Below are 18,640 nucleotides of genomic sequence, written 5' to 3'. Positions count from 1 at the left end.
GGAGAAATGACACAACTTAGCCGGTATTGCACCACCTGACATCCGCCAGGAAGTAGTAGCCAATAGTGAAAGGATCAAGGCAGAGACATCTCCAGCCCATCCCCTGTTTGGGTATCAGCCAGCACGTCAACAACTTAAATCAAGAAATAGTTTTCTAAGATCTACAGAGACACTCCCTGGAGCACCTCAGCAAGCAAGAGTCCAAAGGTGGCAGGCTCAAACCCAGAACCTCAACCAATGGCTGATACCAGATGAGAGACTCCCTCCTGGGCACACAGAAGACGGGGCGACTTGGAAGGCGCTGAACAGACTGCGCTCTGGCACCACAAGATGCAGAGCCAACCTTCAGAAATGGGGCCACAAAGTAGAATCTACGACATGCGAGTGTGGAGAAGAGCAAACCACTGACCACTTGCTGCAATGCACCCTGAGCCCAGCCACATGCACCATGGAGGACCTTCTTGCAGCAACACCAGAGGCACTCCAAGTGGCCAGATACTGGTCAAAGGACATTTAATCAACTACCAAACTCACACATTTTGTATTTTCTCTGTTTGTTTACTTTGTTCTGTTAGAAATGTAATATAACCGACTGGCTGCCCTGACACGAGAAATAAATAAATAAATAAATAAATAAGTGTGAGAAAATGCCTTAGTTTAAGAAAACCCCAGGTTGAAGTCCTCAGCGTCTGAAGTGGGAAAGGGTCAGGTGTTTTGGACTTCAACTCCCACAATTCCTAGCTGAATTGTGGGAGAAGGGCTTCAGTGTGTTAACAGACCTCAGTAAGAGAGGCCTCAGTCTGAGGTAGGCCTCAGTGGGAGGTAGGCTTCCATATGGGAAGGCCTCAGTGTGAGAGAATGCCTCAGTGTAAGAGAACCCCCAGGTTGAAGGCCTCAGCAGCTGAGGGGGGGAAAGGAAGGGTCAGGTATTTTGGACTTCAACTCCCACAATCCCTAGCTAAATTGTGGAAGAGCTTCAGTGTGTTAACAGACCTGTGAGAAAGGCCTCAGTCTGAGGTAGGCCTCCGTGGGAGGTAGGCCTCAGTGTAAGAGAACCCCCAAGTTGAAGGCCTCAGAGGCTGAGGGAAGAAAGGAAGGGTGAGGTATCTTGGACTTCAACTCCCACAATTCCTAGCTAAATTGTGAAAGGCCTCAGTCTGAGGTAGGCCTCGGTGGGAGGTAGGCTTCCATATGGGAAGGCCTGAGTGTGAGAGAATGCCTCCATATGGGAAGGCCTCAGTATGAGAGAATGCCTCAGTGTGAGAGAACCCCCAGGTTGAAGGCCTCAGCGGCTGAGAGGGGAAAGGAAGGGTCAGGTATTTTGGACTCCAACTCCCACAATTCCTAGCTGAATTGTTGGAGAAGGGCTTCAGTGTGTTAACAGACCTCAGTGAGGGAGGCCTCAGTGTGAGATGATGCCTCAGTGTGAGAGAACCCTCAGGTTAAAGGCCTCAGCGGCGGAGGGGGGAAAGGAAGGTGCCTGAGGCTGCTAGGAATTGTGGGAGTTGAAGTCCAAGACACCTGAAGGGCCCAATCTGGCCCAGGCCTGACCTAGGTGTTGAGGTTGTGCAACTTCCCCCTTTTCTTCCCCTTGAGGCGCTGCAATGCCTTTCCCCTCCGGAAATTTGTCCATCCTCTGTGGCCAAGGGCGCCTTGCAAGCCATTTCCTGAGAGAGAAGCCGAGAGAAGCCTATCCGCCTGAGGCCAGGTCTGGAGGGAACCTCTGCCACAGACACGTGACCACAGGCACCCGCCTTCTCCTGTCCCCGCCCACCCTTTCTTCAGTAGACAGCCTCACGCGTGATTGACACTTTCTCAGCCAATGGCGGCCGGAGTCCCCGCCCAACTGCGTCACAAGGAGCCAATCGCTCACGGCACCTTCCCCTCCCCCCTCCACTTTGGCCCGGAGGCTGAGGAGGGCGGGGTTTAGAACGAAGGCGCCGCCCAATAGCGAACGCGAGAGGGAGATTGGCAGATCGGGGCGCCAATGGAGTGACGGAGGCGGCGGGGAGGAGGCAGCCGGCAGCCGAAACGGTCTGGGCGGCGCGGTGTGTGGCGGCGCATCTCGATGGGCGCCGCTCTCGAAGCAGGAACCGGCGGCCGGAGCGCCTGGGTGGGCCTGGCAGGGGAGCGCGCCTCCGCGGATGAGGTAGGTAGGCCTCCCGGCCCCGCCGACCCTTGCCTGCCTCTCCCCGCTCAATCGAGGCAGGCTTTGCGGCCTACTCGCTGCCTCCTAGCCATTCCCAAGGGCGCAGGACCAGCAGGAAAGAAAGCAGGGAAAGGCCGTTAGGATTCGGGATCTCCTGGGATCCCTTTTCAAGCCCTGGGAAAGGGGGAGGACGGGTTGGACCATTGGAATACACTGCAGCCCACAGCCTTGTGTCATGTCTCTCATTATTATTATTATTATTATTATTATTATTATTATTTAGTAGTAATAACAGTAATCCACAGCCTTGTGTCATGTCTCTCATTATTATTATTATTATTATTATTAAAGGCATACATTATTATTATTATTTAGTAGTAATAACAATAATTCACAGCTTGGGGCCTTGTCCTTTTAATATATGTATGTCTCTCATTATTATTATTATTATTATTATTAAAGACCTACATTATTCTTACTAAGTAATAACAATTGTTATTATTACTATTAAGTAATAATAATTGTTGTTATTAAAGGCATACATTATTATTATTATTATTATTTAGTAGTAATAACAATAATTCACAGCCTTGTCTCATGTCTCTTATTATTATTATTATTATTATTATTTAGTAGTAATAACAATAATTCACAGCTTGGGGCCTTGTCCTTTTAATATATGTATGTCTCTCATTATTATTATTATTATTATTATTAAAGACCTACATTATTCTTACTAAGTAATAACAATTGTTATTATTACTATTAAGTAATAATAATTGTTGTTATTAAAGGCATACATTATTATTATTATTATTTAGTAGTAATAACAATAATTCACAGCCTTGTCTCATGTCTCTTATTATTATTATTATTATTATTATTATTTAGTAGTAATAACAATAATCCACAGCCTTGTGTCATGTCCTTTTAATATATGTATGTCTCTCATTATTATTATTATTATTATTATTAAAGACATACATTATTATTATTATTTAGTAGTAATAACAATAATTCACAGCCTTCTGTCATCTCTTTTTTGATATATGTATGTCAATATTATTATTATTAAAGACATACATTATTCTTATTAAGTAATAATAATTGTTGTTATAAAAGGCATACATTATTATTATTATTATTATTTAGTAGTAATATCAATAATCCACAGCCTTGTGTCATGTCTTTTTAATATATGTATGTCATTATTATTATTATTATTATTATTAAACACATTATTATTATTATTTAGTAGTAATCCACAGCCTTGTGTCATGTCTCTTATTATTATTATTATTATTATTAAAGACCTACATTATTCTTACTAATTAATAACAATTGTTATTATTAAGTAATAATAATTGCTGCTATTATTAAAGGCATACATTACTATTATTATTATTATTTAATAACAATAATTCACAGCCTTGTGTCATGTCTTTTTAATATATCTATGTCTTTCAATATTATTATTAAAGTCATACATTATTATTATTATTAAGTAGTAATAATTGTTATTAAGTAATAATAATTGCTGCTATTATTAAAGGCATGCATTATTATTATTATTTAGTAATCATAACAATAATCCACAGCCTTGTGTCATGTCTTTTTAATATATGTATCTCAATATTATTATTATCAAAGACATACATTATTATTAAGTAATAATGATTGTTATTAAAGGCATACAGTATTATTATTTAGTAGTAATAACAATAATCCACAGCCTTGTGTCATGTACTTTTAATATATGTATGTCTTTCATTATTATTATTATTATTAAAGACATACATTATTATTATTATTAAGTAATAATAATTACTGCTATTATTAAAGGCATACATTATTATTATTATTATTATTAAAGACATTCATTATTATTATTATTATTTAATAATAACAATAATCCACAGCCTTGTGTTATGTCTTTTTAATATATGTATGTCATTATTATTATTATTATTATTATCAAAGACATACATTATTATTAAGTAATAATATTTGTTATTATTAAGTAATAATAATTGCTGCTAATATTAAAGGCATACATTATTATTTAATAGTAATAACAATAATTCACAGCCTTGTGTCATGTCCTTTTAATATATGTATGTCTTTCATTATTATTATTATTATTATTAAAGGCATACATTATTATTATTTAGTAGTAATAACAATAATCCACAGCCTTGTCCATTTAATATATGTATGTCTTTCATTATTATTATTATTATTATTAAAGACATACATTATTATTATTATTAAGTAATAATAATTACTGCTATTATTAAAGGCATACATTATTATTATTATTATTTAGTAGTAATAACAATAATCCACAGCTTTGTGTCATGTCTTTTTAATATATGTATGTCAATACTATTATTATTATCAAAGACATACATTATTATTAAGTAATAATCATTGTTATTACTAAGTAATAATAATTGCTGTTATTATTAACGGCATACATTATTATTATTATTATTATTATTATTATTTAGTAATCATAATAATCCTTGTGTCATGTCTTTTTAATATATGTATGTCAATATTATTATTATTATTATTACCAAAGACATACATTATTATTAAGTAATAATAATTGTTATTTTTAAAGGCATACATTATTATTATTATTTAACAATAATAATAATGTTTATTCATGGCCTTTTTCTCTTCAATATTTATTTACTTATTTATAGTATTTATATTCCACCCTTCTCACCCCGAAGGAGACTCAGAGCAGGTTACAGAACATACCTATACGGCATACATTATTATTATTAAAGGCATACATTATTATTACTATTTAAGAATAATGGTAGTAGTGTTTATTTATGGCCTGCTTTTTCTCGCCAATATTTATTTACTTATTTACAGTATTTGTATTTCGCCCTTCTCCCCCCGAAGGAGACTCAGAGCGGATCACAGAACATACATATACAGCAAACATTCAATGCCTTTATACACTGACATGACATACCACTGTACATAGATAGAGATTTATATAGCTTTCCCATCTTTGACATCTTGGAGGCTGTGCTCAACTCCGACCATGGGGGGTGCTGCCGAAGAGCTTTGTTCGTAAACTGCCTCCTTGATCAAATGGCTGGCATTTTTCTCGCATTTCCTGATTTCTGCTTTAAATACTTCCCTGCTTTAAATCAGTACCTATTTATCTATTCACACTGCTCTTTTCAAAACTGCTAGGTAGGCAGAAGCTGGGCAGAAGGACAGGAGCTCACACTGACCTGGGCTTTAAACTGTCAACCTTTTGGTTGGCAACATTTACTGCAGCTGGTGGTTAACCTGCTGTGCTAAAACAGGCTAAAATCAACAAACATTACCACAGGATTAGATATCAGTGGAGCTCCTGGTGGCACAGTGGGTTAAACCACTGGGCTGCTGAACTTGCTGACTGAAGGGTTGGTGGTTCGAATCCAGGGAGCAGGGTGAGCTCCCTCTGTTAGCCCCAGCTTCTGTTTGAAAACATGCAAATATGAGTAGATCAATAGGTACTGCTTTGGTGGGAAGGTAACACCACTCCATGCAGTCATGCTAGCCACATGACCTTGGAGGTGTCTATGGATGATGCCGACTCTTCAGCTTAGAAATTGAGATGAGCACCACCCCTAGAGTCGGAGATGATTAGACTTAATGTCATGGGGAAACCTTTACCTTTGCCTTGAATATCAATGCTATTTAAAAAAAAAACCCTCACAGTTAAAATCCATAAAAAAACTGAGTAATATGTGCTTTTAATAATAATAATAATAATAATAATAATAATAATAAATTTATTTATTACCTGCCTCTCCTTCCAGCTCAAGGTGGGGCACAACAATGTCAGTAACCTATGGACTATACACACACACATACACACTTGCACCAAACACAGGTACAGAATTGACATGTATTTATTTTGTTTATTTACTGTATTTATACCCAACCCTTCTCACCCTGAAGGGGACTCAGAATGGCTTACAAGTTGGCAAGAATTCAGTGCCGCATATACAGACATAAAATAAAATAAACATTTGCATTCAAAACCATAAAATTAAAAACATCTGAACATTAAAACCACACAATCCAAAATCATAATCTGGTCGTAATTGCACTTACTCCATATCACTTATTGCACTGAGTTTACTGTCCAAGGGCTTGGTCGTTTTTTAATTTCGTTCTGAAGGTCAGGAGGGAGGCAGCTGATCTTTCACTGGGGAGGGAGTTCCATAGCTGAGGGGCCACCACTCTTGTCCCCACCAATCTCACCTGTGAAGGTGGTGGGACCGAGAACAGGGCTTCCCCTGAAAATCTTAACCTCCGAGTAGTACCAATAGAATATGTCAATCCTACACAAGTTTTTAAACTCATGTCTTGTGTCCACTATATTTTAATCATTGTTCTGTGTATTTTAATATAAGTATTTTGTAGAAATATATATTTTATATGCATATTTGCATATAAAATGTGTGTTTTTAGCGAAGTTGTAACCCGTCTCAAGCCATGAGGAGAGAGGCGAGTAAGAAATAAAATTATTATTATTATATTAAAACTCATAATTGAAAGTTGACTGGGTATACCTGCCTATCATCATCATCATCATCGCCATCATTAGTGTAATGCAGCAGCTAAGAAAACCAGTGTGGTTTTAAGCAGCATCAATGGGAGTCTAGTGTCTTAATAGAAGGGAGTCATAGTCCCTCTCTACTCTGCTCAGACATCACTTGGAATAATACTGTGCCAGTTCTGGAAGGATAAGCTGGAAGGTGTACAAAGGAGAACAACCAAAATAACCAAAGGCCTGGATGCCAAGCCCTTTGAGGAGCAGCTGTGGGAGCTGGGTGTGTTCAAAAGGTTGAAAGAGGACATGCAAGTTTAAATATTTGAAAGGATGTCACATTGAGGAGGTTTTAGACTTGTGTTCTGCTGTTCTGGAGACTCGGACACAGTGGAGCGATTGATTCTAATTTCAAGAAAACAGATTCCATCTAAACATTAGGAAGAACTTCCTGACTGTAAGAGCTGTTCTGCCTCAGAGTCTGGAAAGTCTCCTTTGAAGGCTTTAAAACAGAACCTGGTGTGTCGGAAGTGCTTGCATTGTCCTACATGGCAGGGGATTGGACTGGACAGCTCTTGGGGTCTCTTCTAACTCTATGATTCTGATCTTCTTCCAAATGCAACATAGCTGTTCTTTCTTTTGTCATTCTCCACCCTAGAAGTTTAGTTTTTGTTTTGTTAGAGAGAAAGGGATTAAATAGCAAACCAAAAGCACTTACCCAAGTTTGTTCTGGATCCCAAAAGGATTCAGTTAATTATATTGTACACACACACACTGGGACATGCATAATACATTTACATCTAGGACCTAGGTCATAAGTATTTATACACTTTCTGTAGCATAAATATTTCAGCGATTGCTTTACCCCACCCTTCCTCCATTTGACATTAGCGTACGTGTGTGTATGTATATATGTGTGTGTATATATATATAGAGAGAGATATCGATATATAATGAAAAATTATTTATATGAAAAATAGCAAACCACAAAATACCAAATGAGAAAAATGTTGTGGTTTTGTCCTAATTTAGTTGGTAAGGATGACATCATTGTGTCTTTTGCAACTTAAGAAAGCAGAAGTGAATGTTTTTGTTCATCTATGTATATAGGGGGTAAGGGAAGTCTGTGGGAGGCAAGCTCTCCTAAAATGTGGCAGCGATCATACATTGATATCCATCTATGTTAGTATTTATATTGTGTGTGTATGAGCATGCCTATACATAGAGAGAAGGAGGATAAGTGACCATACCATAATATTATAAGATGTCTCACCATTTTGGAGCTAGTAGTACACATTATTAAGTGTGTAATAGACAATCTGTACTACAACTCCTAGTCCTGCAGAATGATGTCCTTCTAGATGCCCTTCCTCCCTCCGTCCCATACATGAGAAATATACATAAGAGTAAGCTGTCCTTGAACGTGATCAAGATCAGTCTTTTTAAGTCATTTTAAAGAGCATTTCACATGTATGTAGATAGCCTGGACATATGATGTATGATTTGCCACATCATGATGGGCTTCTCCTTGACCTCTGTGTTCCCTCATCTTTATGATTTAATTATGTTCCGCTTCTTTCCTGTTTCCTGTTTTATCATTGAAGGTTCTCATTTATTTTTTCAGAATTAGTTTCAAGGCCTTGCCCCACCTGTTGTCATAAGAGAATAATCTGAATTTCACCAGACATCAGAATATCTTTTACTAATATGTTTATGGACTCTGGATGACTCCTTCTCCAGTTGATCATGGGATTTTTCTCATTTTACCATCTTGCCTATGTTGCATCCACAATGGAGACAGTATTTCCCTTTGCTCTTTAGCATCAATTTTTCTCAGTTTGTTGGGATCTGTTCATTCAGTCCTACTTTTTCTTTTGGATAGCACTAGGTTTGTTGCCGTTTCCCAGATATGTAGTGAAACATTCCCTCTTCTTATCTTCTGCATCTGAACCTGGAGATGTTGAAAAGGTGATGAAAGCAGCCTAGAAATACTTTAATGAAATAAATAAGCATTGATGCACAATGTGTTGTTGAAGGCTTTCATGGCCGGAATCACTGGGTTGCTGAGTTTTCCGGGCTGTATGGTCATGTTCCAGAAGCTTTCTCTCCTGATATTTCACCCACATCTATGGTGGACATCCTCAGAGATTGTGCAATAGATGTGGGCAAAATGCCAGGAGAAAATGCTTCTGAAACATGGTCATACAGCCTGAAAAACTCACAGCAAAACCATTGATGCATAAATAATTGGGCTATTATATAGAATATGATTGGATCCACTTGTACTTTATTGCTTCAGGTGGTAAGAACCAAGCATACGAAACAAATTACCAAGAAAGTGGACTTTAATTTTTAGATAATGAAAAAAATTCAAAATAATGGATTCTTCTCCATCGGAGTTGTGGTTTCTAAGCAGAGGTTGGATTTGCTGTATCAGTAATTTTCCTGCTTTGGAAGAGGATTTGACTAGATGAACTTTGACCTCCCAGTTGTCTTGTACAGAGTCCAGCTGTATTGCCTTGTTAAGTTTATGCTGGTCAGATGTACATCTCTCTCTTCAGTAATGTTCATATATATGTATTGACCATCAAATTAATATTGTTAGCAGTCTATCAAACTTTGCTTCAAAGATGCATTTGTTAAGTGATTTTCTTTGTTACTACTCTGTAATAACGCATTTAACAAATTAAACATTTGTTCAGGATTAGGTACATATTTGACATGGTAATTGAATGACAGAGGACTTTCCCACTGGGATTGAAAAAGCTACTTCCATATTTGGATTTGAGATAGTTTTGTTTTTAGGAGAAGTTAGCTGAGAATAAATGTCAATTTTATTTCAAGTGGGAGGTGCGACAAGGAGCTGTTACTCGGTCAGGTTGACATAACTACCTAACATTCCAAGTCTTCTTTGTCTCATACAGAATGTGTGATTTTACGTTATTGTGATTCTACACCGAAGAAAAAACATTTAAAAAATGGTGTAAAGATATAAAAACAAAAATAATGTTGAAACGTGAGACTGTGGGAGAAGTTAGAGGAGCTTTATCCTCAAAAGTATATAATTTAAAGTTGTATTGTCTGAAAATAGTTGTGACGTATCAGTAACAGCCAGTATCAATGCTAAGTATCAATAACTATTTTTAAAAAAGTGTAAAATAAGAACTTAAATTGGAGTTATTACTTGGCTACATTATTAGTAAACAATTCCAACTTGTGACTAATAGTCTTTGTGTTTTAATTGTACGGTGATGTACTTAGACTTCCTGTTCCGTAAGCACAATAGCAATGCATCTCACATAATTGCATGGATTACATAATAGCTTTAGCAATGACTATTGTATGAAAAGGTACCTTTCTTAGAGTGCTGTGTAGTGCTGAAAAGAAAGTTGTGTAGAATGAAGGCTGGAGATTAACACACAAGTTGATTGGTTCTGTCATGTGCATAGATGGGTAGAAGGCAGCTCTAATAGATTCCAGGGAATTTGCAGAACATTATCAAGCAGGAACTAATAGTTCCTGTTCACCCCAGTGCTGGCAAAATGAAATGTGTGGGGTAACCAGGTATGGATGTTGTGATCTCAGTTCAGTTCTTTAACATAAACCAAGTTCATGGCCTGAGAATGTTTTCATTCTAACAGTCTTTACCATCTTGCCCTGAAGAAAATATTAAAAGCAAAGCCATTTCAAGATTATACTAACCAACACACATTTTGGTGCCTCTAATGTTAGGCCTCTTTCTTGTTATATTTGACCTGCTGATTCCAAAAATGGCACAAGTTAAACTACTAACAATGTTTGTTTTTTTTCAATGTCAGGAGTGACTTGAGAAACTGCAAGTCACTTCTGGTATGAGAGAATTGGCCATCTATAAATTTATTTATTTATTTATTATTTAGAGCTTTTATAACCCGGTCTTCTCGACCTCCGAGGAGGGACTCAGGCCAGCTAACAACAGAAAATCAATATACAAATAAATTAAAGCATAATAACATCATAGTACATTAATACATTAAAATACAGATCAAGAATTCCATAAAGCCAATTCGTCAAGGTAAATCACAAATGTTGCCCACGCGATGCCCGGATGTTTTACCATCCTGTGGAAGGCTTCTCTCATGTTCCTGCATGGGAAGCTGGAACTGACAGATGGGAGCTCTCCCTACTCCCAGGGTTCGAACCGCCAGCAGTTCTGCCAGCACAAGGGTTTAACCTATTGTGCCACCAGGGGCTCCTGCTAACTATAGGGAAACAATTAGGATGCCATTGTGGGGATCTACTGCAGGTGCCCAGCCAGATTGAGAGCTTATCTGATGTCATCCTGTATTCTTCCACTAATGTACATGTTTGTGTGTTTTGTCTGTTTCTTGGATAAAAAATATATTTTTGAAAATAATGCTTTGGGCAGCTCAACCACTCTTTCAATGGTAATAGCAGTCTCTGGTCTTCACTTAGCCAAATGTTTGCATGTTAAAATCTGTTTTACCCATGCATTTGTAAATTTGTGCCTACCGTAGGTGGATTATCCACAACTAATTTATCAGATGTTACCCTACTGAATTTCATGTTCTTTTTTGCGCTAACTTCTGCCAGACTACTTTTTAATGGAATACCCAAAGGAAAGTCAAGGCATGCATTCGACAAATGGGATGCAGATCTATGTTTTATGAAGTTGCCTATTATTTATTTTTGGTGTTTTATCTGTACCTGGTGAATACCCTCCTATTGGAAAGTCCTGGAGAATGTAGCAGATTATTGTCTTTCCTTTGTTTCAAATAAATGCTTTTAACTCAATATCTCTCTGTCTTTGTTGTTATATAATTTTAGATTACGAGATTTTAACCAATCGTATGCATAATGTAGATTGCATGGAGAATTAATCTTGTGGAAATGCAGGTTTTTATACCCATTAAAAGTACTAATGGCATTGTTAATTTTGTTTGCATTTACTCCAACAATGCTACCACAATTTTAATGCCATTAAAATGTACTGTATTTTTAATCCTTTAAAAAAATTTAGTTCATATTCTATTTCTTGGGAAAATAGGATGTCTGTTTCTAGAGTGGTTGGACCCAAGTTGATAGGCCTTAAGATACGAGAGATTGAGGACAACTGTTTTGAAACAAGCTCTGTTCTTCTTCCCGTGTATCTTTCACTATCTTTCACCTCCCGCTTGAGAAAGAAAGTAAAAAAGTGGTTATGGGACCAAGTTTTTGACTAGCAAGTTAGTGCAATACGAAAATATGGAATAGTGAAATGAGTGATGGAATGGCCTTGGATTTGATTTTGGACGACGTGATTTTAATAACTGGTTTTAATATTGATGTTATAATTTCCTGGTTTTAATGTATATGTGTTTATTTTACTGTATCTATGTTATGGCATCAAATTACTGCCTATTTGTAAGGCCTCTCTGAGTCCCCTTTGGTGTGAGAAGGGCAAGATATAAATGTAGTAAATAAATCTATCTATACACATCTATCTATCTTCTATATCTATATCTATACACATAATAAAAGTGAAAATATATGTGTATATATGTGGCAGGAGTGTCCACTTACACAGACAAGTATCTACCTCCACAAACACCTATAGCTCCCACTACGCAGGAGACACCTCCCTTGAATGACATTGTAGGTCATAGCGAGTGCCATGAACATGTAGCCCAATCCCTGCCAGTGTCCTCCTCAAACACCATACTTCCCACCACCCAAGTGAAGGCTTTCATAGGGGACAATTTCATCCTAGACTTTCTGTTTTTCCTCCACAACAGGTACCCCACTGTTCCTTACTCTCTCCATTGGTGTGGAATTTGCATGACCCCCTCGCCCACCCACTGCCTCTTCCATAATCCTTTCCCATTTTTTTTTCCTATGGCACACAAGCAGAAGAATTGATCAGCAACTGAACATACTCGAGAGGTTTGGGGAGAATTCACTAAATTCTAATAACCCGGGCATTACCAGCTCCCCAAACTAGTAATGAATAAATATGATCCCTCGCTCCTGTTGGTGTGCACATGAAAAGCCTATCACACATAGTTACAGCTATTTCAGCAGACATTTTGTACAAAATGGATCCTAGTTGTGTCTTAACAGCAATTGAGATGTGTAGACAGTAAATAGTGACTTCCATTTCAGTTAAAAAGGGCAGTTTAGTGTCATGATAACGGCTATTTGTATCCTGTTAGTCTTTCACTTCACACTTGATTTGCTGAAAATTGATGTTGTAGTTCATAATTCCAACTATTTCTTTTTCAAAATGAACAAACTTACTTTGTTGTTCAGTTTTATAATATAAAGATTACTTTGCGGTATTTTGAAGCAAAACATATTGTCACAGACATCTACAGTGAGTTGTTTTCTGCAGAGAAACAGCTGTTTCCATGTAGATACCATGTTATGGCTGCCATTTCAACTAGTCATGTGTATCCAGTATAAGAGGATAGCCTTAAGACAGATAACTTCTTGTATTTCAGATGTTTTTGTGCTCTGTGCAATTCCTAGACTTGTGCTTTATTAGACTGCTATCATTATTACAAACCTCATAATGTATTTCTGTACTGCCATCCACGGTTTTTTGGAGCCCTGGTGAAACAGTTGGTTAAACCCTGAATACCAACAGGTCATAGGTTCGAATGTGGGGAGAGCGCTGATGAGCTCCCCCTGTCCGCTCCAGCTCCCCATGTATGGACATGAGAGAAGCCTCCCACGAGGATGGTAAAACATCAAAACATCTGGGCATTCCCTGGGCAACGTCCTTGCAGATGGCCAATTCTCTTACACCAGAAGCAACTTGCAGTTTCTCAAGTCACTCCTGACACGAAAAAAAATCCCCATCCTTGGAGTTTTACAAGTAAATGAACAGCAGAGTAGTTCCCTGCTCTCAGGCTTACGATTTAATCAAGACATGATACAAAAGGCAAAAGGGGTGGCAGTGTGGGAGGGGATTAAGTTCAGCAGACACTGCTGCCAGTAGAGTAATATACAGTGTATTTGTATTTTTCAGGCTAAGTTAGACTTGAACAAGAGATTTGCTTAGAAGATTCGCGAGTTTCCTGTATTTAGGAATAAGTGCCACGCCTCACAGGTGAGTTTATATGCTTCAAATGCGTTGTTTAGGAGTTAATAATAATAATAACAACACTTTATTTGTACCCTGCTGCCATCTCCCCAAGGGACTCGGTGCGGCTTACACGAGTCCGATCCCAAATACAACAATACAAGCAATAATAACAATACAAGCAATTAAAATAAAAAACATAGACAATAAAATATACAACATTATCAATAAGACAACACACAATTAAAAACAGTGGGAAGGCCAAATGTAAAGTTAAAATTGGAAGTAAAGCTGGGACATGGACGAAAAGGTGATAGTGGTGTTTGTGGAAGGGCATACGAGCAGACCTAAAGAAATGTAAAGTGCTTTGGAGGACAAAGTGCTATGGGATCATTATTCTGGGAAGGCACACTGGAAGAGCCACGTCTTCAAGCTCCTCCTGTAGACTACCAGAGTTGGGGCCTGTGATGTCTTTAGGGAGTGAATTCCAGAGTCGAGGGGCCACCACCAAAAAGGCCCTCTCTCTCATCCCCATCAATCGCTCCTGCCATGCTGGTGGGATCGAGAGCAGGGCCTCTACGGATGATCGAAGGGATCACGTGGGTTCGTATACAGAGATGCGGTCACGCAGGTAGGCGGGTCCCAAACCATTCAGGGCTTTGTAGGTAAGAACCTGCACCTTGAATTGGGTCTGGAAAATGAATGGCAGCCAGTGGAGCTCCTTGAACAGGAGGGTCCGTTGTCAGGGACCACCTTGAGCATCCTTCAAATTGTACTTGGTCAGTCAAAGAAGAGTGCTGTTGCTTTGGTAAACAAGTTAGCAACGTATTTCCTGTTAAAACACAGAATGAGCCAGAATTGGAAGCTACAGAGAAATTATCTCCATACTTGTTTTCTGCTTTTGTAAAGCTGTCTATGTAATCTAGTACACTGTTTAGTCAGCACCAAGAGTAATTACATTTGCAAAGTTTTTAGGAAAAGGATATTTTAAAACACTCTCCTCCACCTTTTTGCTGTCCTTCATATTTCATTGTTTCTCTTTGTATCGAGCTTTTCTGTGTGCTCAAAAGTATCTCACAGCTTATCAAAGAGCAATAAATACAACTTTTCAAAACAGAAAAGCGATAGTTACATTGAATCGCTAAGTAAAGGGTGAATAAAAGTAGCAATCTATATGATAAAAAATGTCAATGAAAATAAATAGATTGCACAGTTTAAATCTGAATAGGAAAGAGAATAAACCCTGTCAGAAAATGAAAATATACTGATGTAGCTAACTTTTCCATCAAACCAATATAAGACTCAAGAATTAATGAACTGTTATGTGACAGTCACACTGCTCTTTTGGGGAAGCCATGCTCTTACTTGGAACCAGCTCTGACTTGAGATTGAAATGAGCAGGACTTCGACAAGCCTAATAATGACTGCTAATGACTCACATTATCAGGCTGTAGAGCAGGTGTGGGCTAACTTGGGTCCTCCAGGTGTTTTGGACTTCAACTCCCACAATTCCTTTTCCCGCTCAGCCATAGAAGTGGCTGAGAGTGGAACAGACCTGAGGCTGTTAGGAATTGTGGGGGTTGGAGTCCAAAACACCTGGAGGACCCAAGTTTGCCCATGCCTGCTCTAGAGTCTTGGAAGTGGAATTTTGCAAAAATGTTTGAGGCTTAAAATGGAAATGGCTGTTACTAAATAAACTTTGCAAGTACTGATGAAATGTGACTTGCTAGTATCATAGATTCTTCTTACACAATAGTTCAATAAAGAGATTCAAGGCTACTGAGAAGATTGATTTTCTTGTAAGTCATCTTTCCTGAAACACAATGAAGATCTTGGCTTTCTGTAAGCTTATGTCTATGGGGATTAGAAAAATATGTTTGTATATTAAGCTCTGGGTCCCCAGTGGTGCAGCGGATTAAACTGTTGAGCTGCTAAACTTGCTGACTAAAAGGTTGGCAGTTCGAATCCGGGGAGCGTGGTGAGCTCCTGCTGTTAGGCCCAGTTTCTTCCAACCTAGCAGTTTGAAAACATGCAAATGTGAGTAGATCAATAAGTACCATTTCAGCAGGAAGATAACAGCACTCCATGCAGTCATGCCGATAACATGACCTTGGAGGTCTCTACAGACAACGCCAGCTCTTCGGCTTAGAAATGGAGATGAACTCTTACCTTATCCCCCAGATCCCCTTCCTGATATTTTACACTGCCCTATCTCCCAGTGTTTTAAAATTTTAATCTTTGAACTGGCCCTGCCCACTGTGTTCATTTTTAATTGTTTAATGTTTTGATTTTATATTGTTGTGCTGAATATTTACATTTTGTATTTTTGTATTTTATGTTATTTTATTTTCTGATTTTCTGTTGTGTTTTTTGTGTTATATTGTGTTTCTGTATTGATGGGTGTGGCCTCATGTAAGCTGCCCTGAGTCCCCTTTGGGGAGATGGTGGCGGGGTATAAATAAAGTTTATTATTATTATTATTATTATTATTATTATTATTATTACCACCTCCAGAGTCAGACACAACTAGATTTAATGTCAGGGGAAACCTTTACCTTTAATTACTAACCCCTGGTTCTCCTTGATTTGTTATCTTTGTTTAAGCTGGACTTGAAGTTTAGCATAACAGTTTAGACATTTACATAGAAACATATATTTAAATCATTTGTTTTCCCTCCTTTGGCCATAACAATAAACCTGCAGTATTGATGGGTCAGTTTGTAATATGTAGGCATGAAATGTTTGCCTTAAAGTATAGTTCTAGACTAATTTATAGTTCTGCTATAGAGTTGCTAGCTGGAATCTCTTTTCTTTAAACTCCTTATATATCCAATTAAAGAAAATACATCATTGGGATAGATCCCATAGAAGCTTATCTTCCTTGTTGGACTATTGTAGTGTAAAATCCAGAGAATTTTTTTAAAAAAGGGAGACACAGTTCTCAAGCTAAACCCGACAGAACATTCTCTGTGAGCCTGCCCTGAATTGACCTTTATATGAATGGTTTTATACTTAAAAGCATTTCTCACACTGTACTTAACAAAAGGCTATTACATTGCTTTATAAGGATTCTTGGACTGCTGGAAATAGTTTTCTGAGCTTTTCTTTTCTTTTTCTCTTCTTCCAGATTTCAAGATGACCACCTTAATGGAAACCCCTGAGCTGCCGGCAGTGTTTGACGGGGTGAAGTTAGCTGCTGTAGCTGCTGTTCTGTACATTATTGTCCGCTGCCTGAATCTGAAGAGTCCAACTGCCTCTCCTGATCTCATATACCAAGACACTCCTTTGGCCCGCTTCCTACTCAAGTCATGCCCTCTTCTAACCAAAGAGTGAGTATCATATTTACTAGGTTGCTGTGAGTTTTCTGTGTTGTATGGCTATGTTCCAGAAGCATTCTCTCCTAACATTTCATCCACATCTATAGCAGGCATCCTCGGAGGTTGTGTGGTCTGTTGGAAACTAAGCAAGTGAGGTTTATATGTCTATGGAATATCCAGAGTGGGAGAAAGAACTATTGTCTGTTGGAGGCAAATGTGAATGTTGCAAATGGCCTCATTCCTTTTCTCCATCAGTGGTCACCTCGATCCACCCAGGAAAATCTCCTCTACATACCGGGCTCTGGGGAGGTACACCTGGAAGCTACAAGGCGTAGAGCTTTTTTGACCTATGCTCCAATTCTGTGGAATTCATTGCCTCCATACATTAGAGCAATGTCGGAGTTGCGACCTTTTGTAAAGGCACTCAAGACTTGGCTGTTTGGTTGTGCATTTAAGTAATCAGATCTAATTTGCCAAATAGTAACTCTTGAATGTTATTATATTGAATGTTTTTATATTGTGTAAATGCTATTTTAGATTGTAAGTCGCTCGGAGCACCTTGGTGGAGAGCAACTAATTAAGAAATAAAGTGAAGTGAAGTGAAATGACCACCTTGATTAGGATTGAATAGCCTTGCAGCTTCAAAGCCTGGCTGATTGCTGCCTGGGGAATCCTTTGTTGGGAGGTGTTAGCTGGCCCTGATTGATTCTTGTCTGGAATTCTCCTGTTTTTGCTCTAACAACTACCATGCCAGACTACACAGAAGCCATTGAAATCCACAGGTATGTGGACGATTTCAATAGAAAAGAGGAAACCATGAAAATTAACAAAATCTGGCTACCAGTATTTTTAAAACTATAAAACCAGGACAGTAAATAAAGAGCATAATGTTTTATATGGCAGTATAAATGAGGTCTCTGTGCTGCATGGGTTTACATGTATTGTATTGTATTTTTATTTTTACATTGTATTGCTTTGTTTTGTTATATTGATGTATTGTGGTACTGGGCTTGGCCTCATGTAAGTGAGCCCCCATGGAGAGATGGTGGCAGGGTACAAATAAAGTATTATTATTATTATTATTATTACATGCCCCCTGAAGTCTCAGATTTTAAGTATACTCCTAATCTCAGTCTTTAAGCCTAGAAGATCAGGTTTGCTCAATTAAAACAAGAGCACCAGTTATCACTGCTCCCTGAGATGCCAAATCTGGTTCCAGTGACCCATGCCTCCATTACTTCCCGTTTGAATTACTAGAACACATGTTACAGGAGTCTGCTCGGAAGCTATTAGAAACAACAGCAAGCCCTAAAAACTGCAATCAGTTTTACTGGAACTTCACAAAGGGAGAATATAAGTCCTTTATTAAAACATCTAAATTATATAAAATTTAGTTAGTTCCTGGTAGTCACTTCAAAATGGGAAGGTAAATTCATTTCTGACTCTTCTCATAATGTACAGTACAAAGTCTTGGAAAGGGGCCCTCTGGTCGTACAGCGTGTTAAACCACTGAGCTGCTGAACTTGCTGACCAAAAGGTTG

The 18,640-nt window shown here is 38.2% G+C and overlaps 1 protein-coding gene across 1 annotated transcript in view; it reads left to right on the top strand.

Moving 5' to 3' along the window:
• The first annotated feature begins 2,008 nt into the window (after nt 1-2,008).
• ABHD2 (abhydrolase domain containing 2, acylglycerol lipase) overlaps nt 2,009-18,640 on the top strand; it is a 42,230-nt gene continuing 25,598 nt past the window's right edge. The window contains exons 1-3 of the mRNA XM_060755180.2: nt 2,009-2,149; nt 13,729-13,809; nt 16,910-17,111. Of these exons, the coding sequence (XP_060611163.2) occupies nt 16,918-17,111 (194 nt within the window). The 5' untranslated portion in view covers nt 2,009-2,149; nt 13,729-13,809; nt 16,910-16,917. The remainder of the gene's footprint in view (nt 2,150-13,728; nt 13,810-16,909; nt 17,112-18,640) is intronic.

Source organism: Anolis sagrei, chromosome 9 (genome assembly GCF_037176765.1).
Source record: "Anolis sagrei isolate rAnoSag1 chromosome 9, rAnoSag1.mat, whole genome shotgun sequence".
Classification (NCBI taxonomy): domain Eukaryota; kingdom Metazoa; phylum Chordata; class Lepidosauria; order Squamata; family Dactyloidae; genus Anolis; species Anolis sagrei.
The sequence above is the reverse complement of the archived record's forward strand: the minus strand, read 5'-3'. Positions and strand labels throughout refer to the sequence as shown.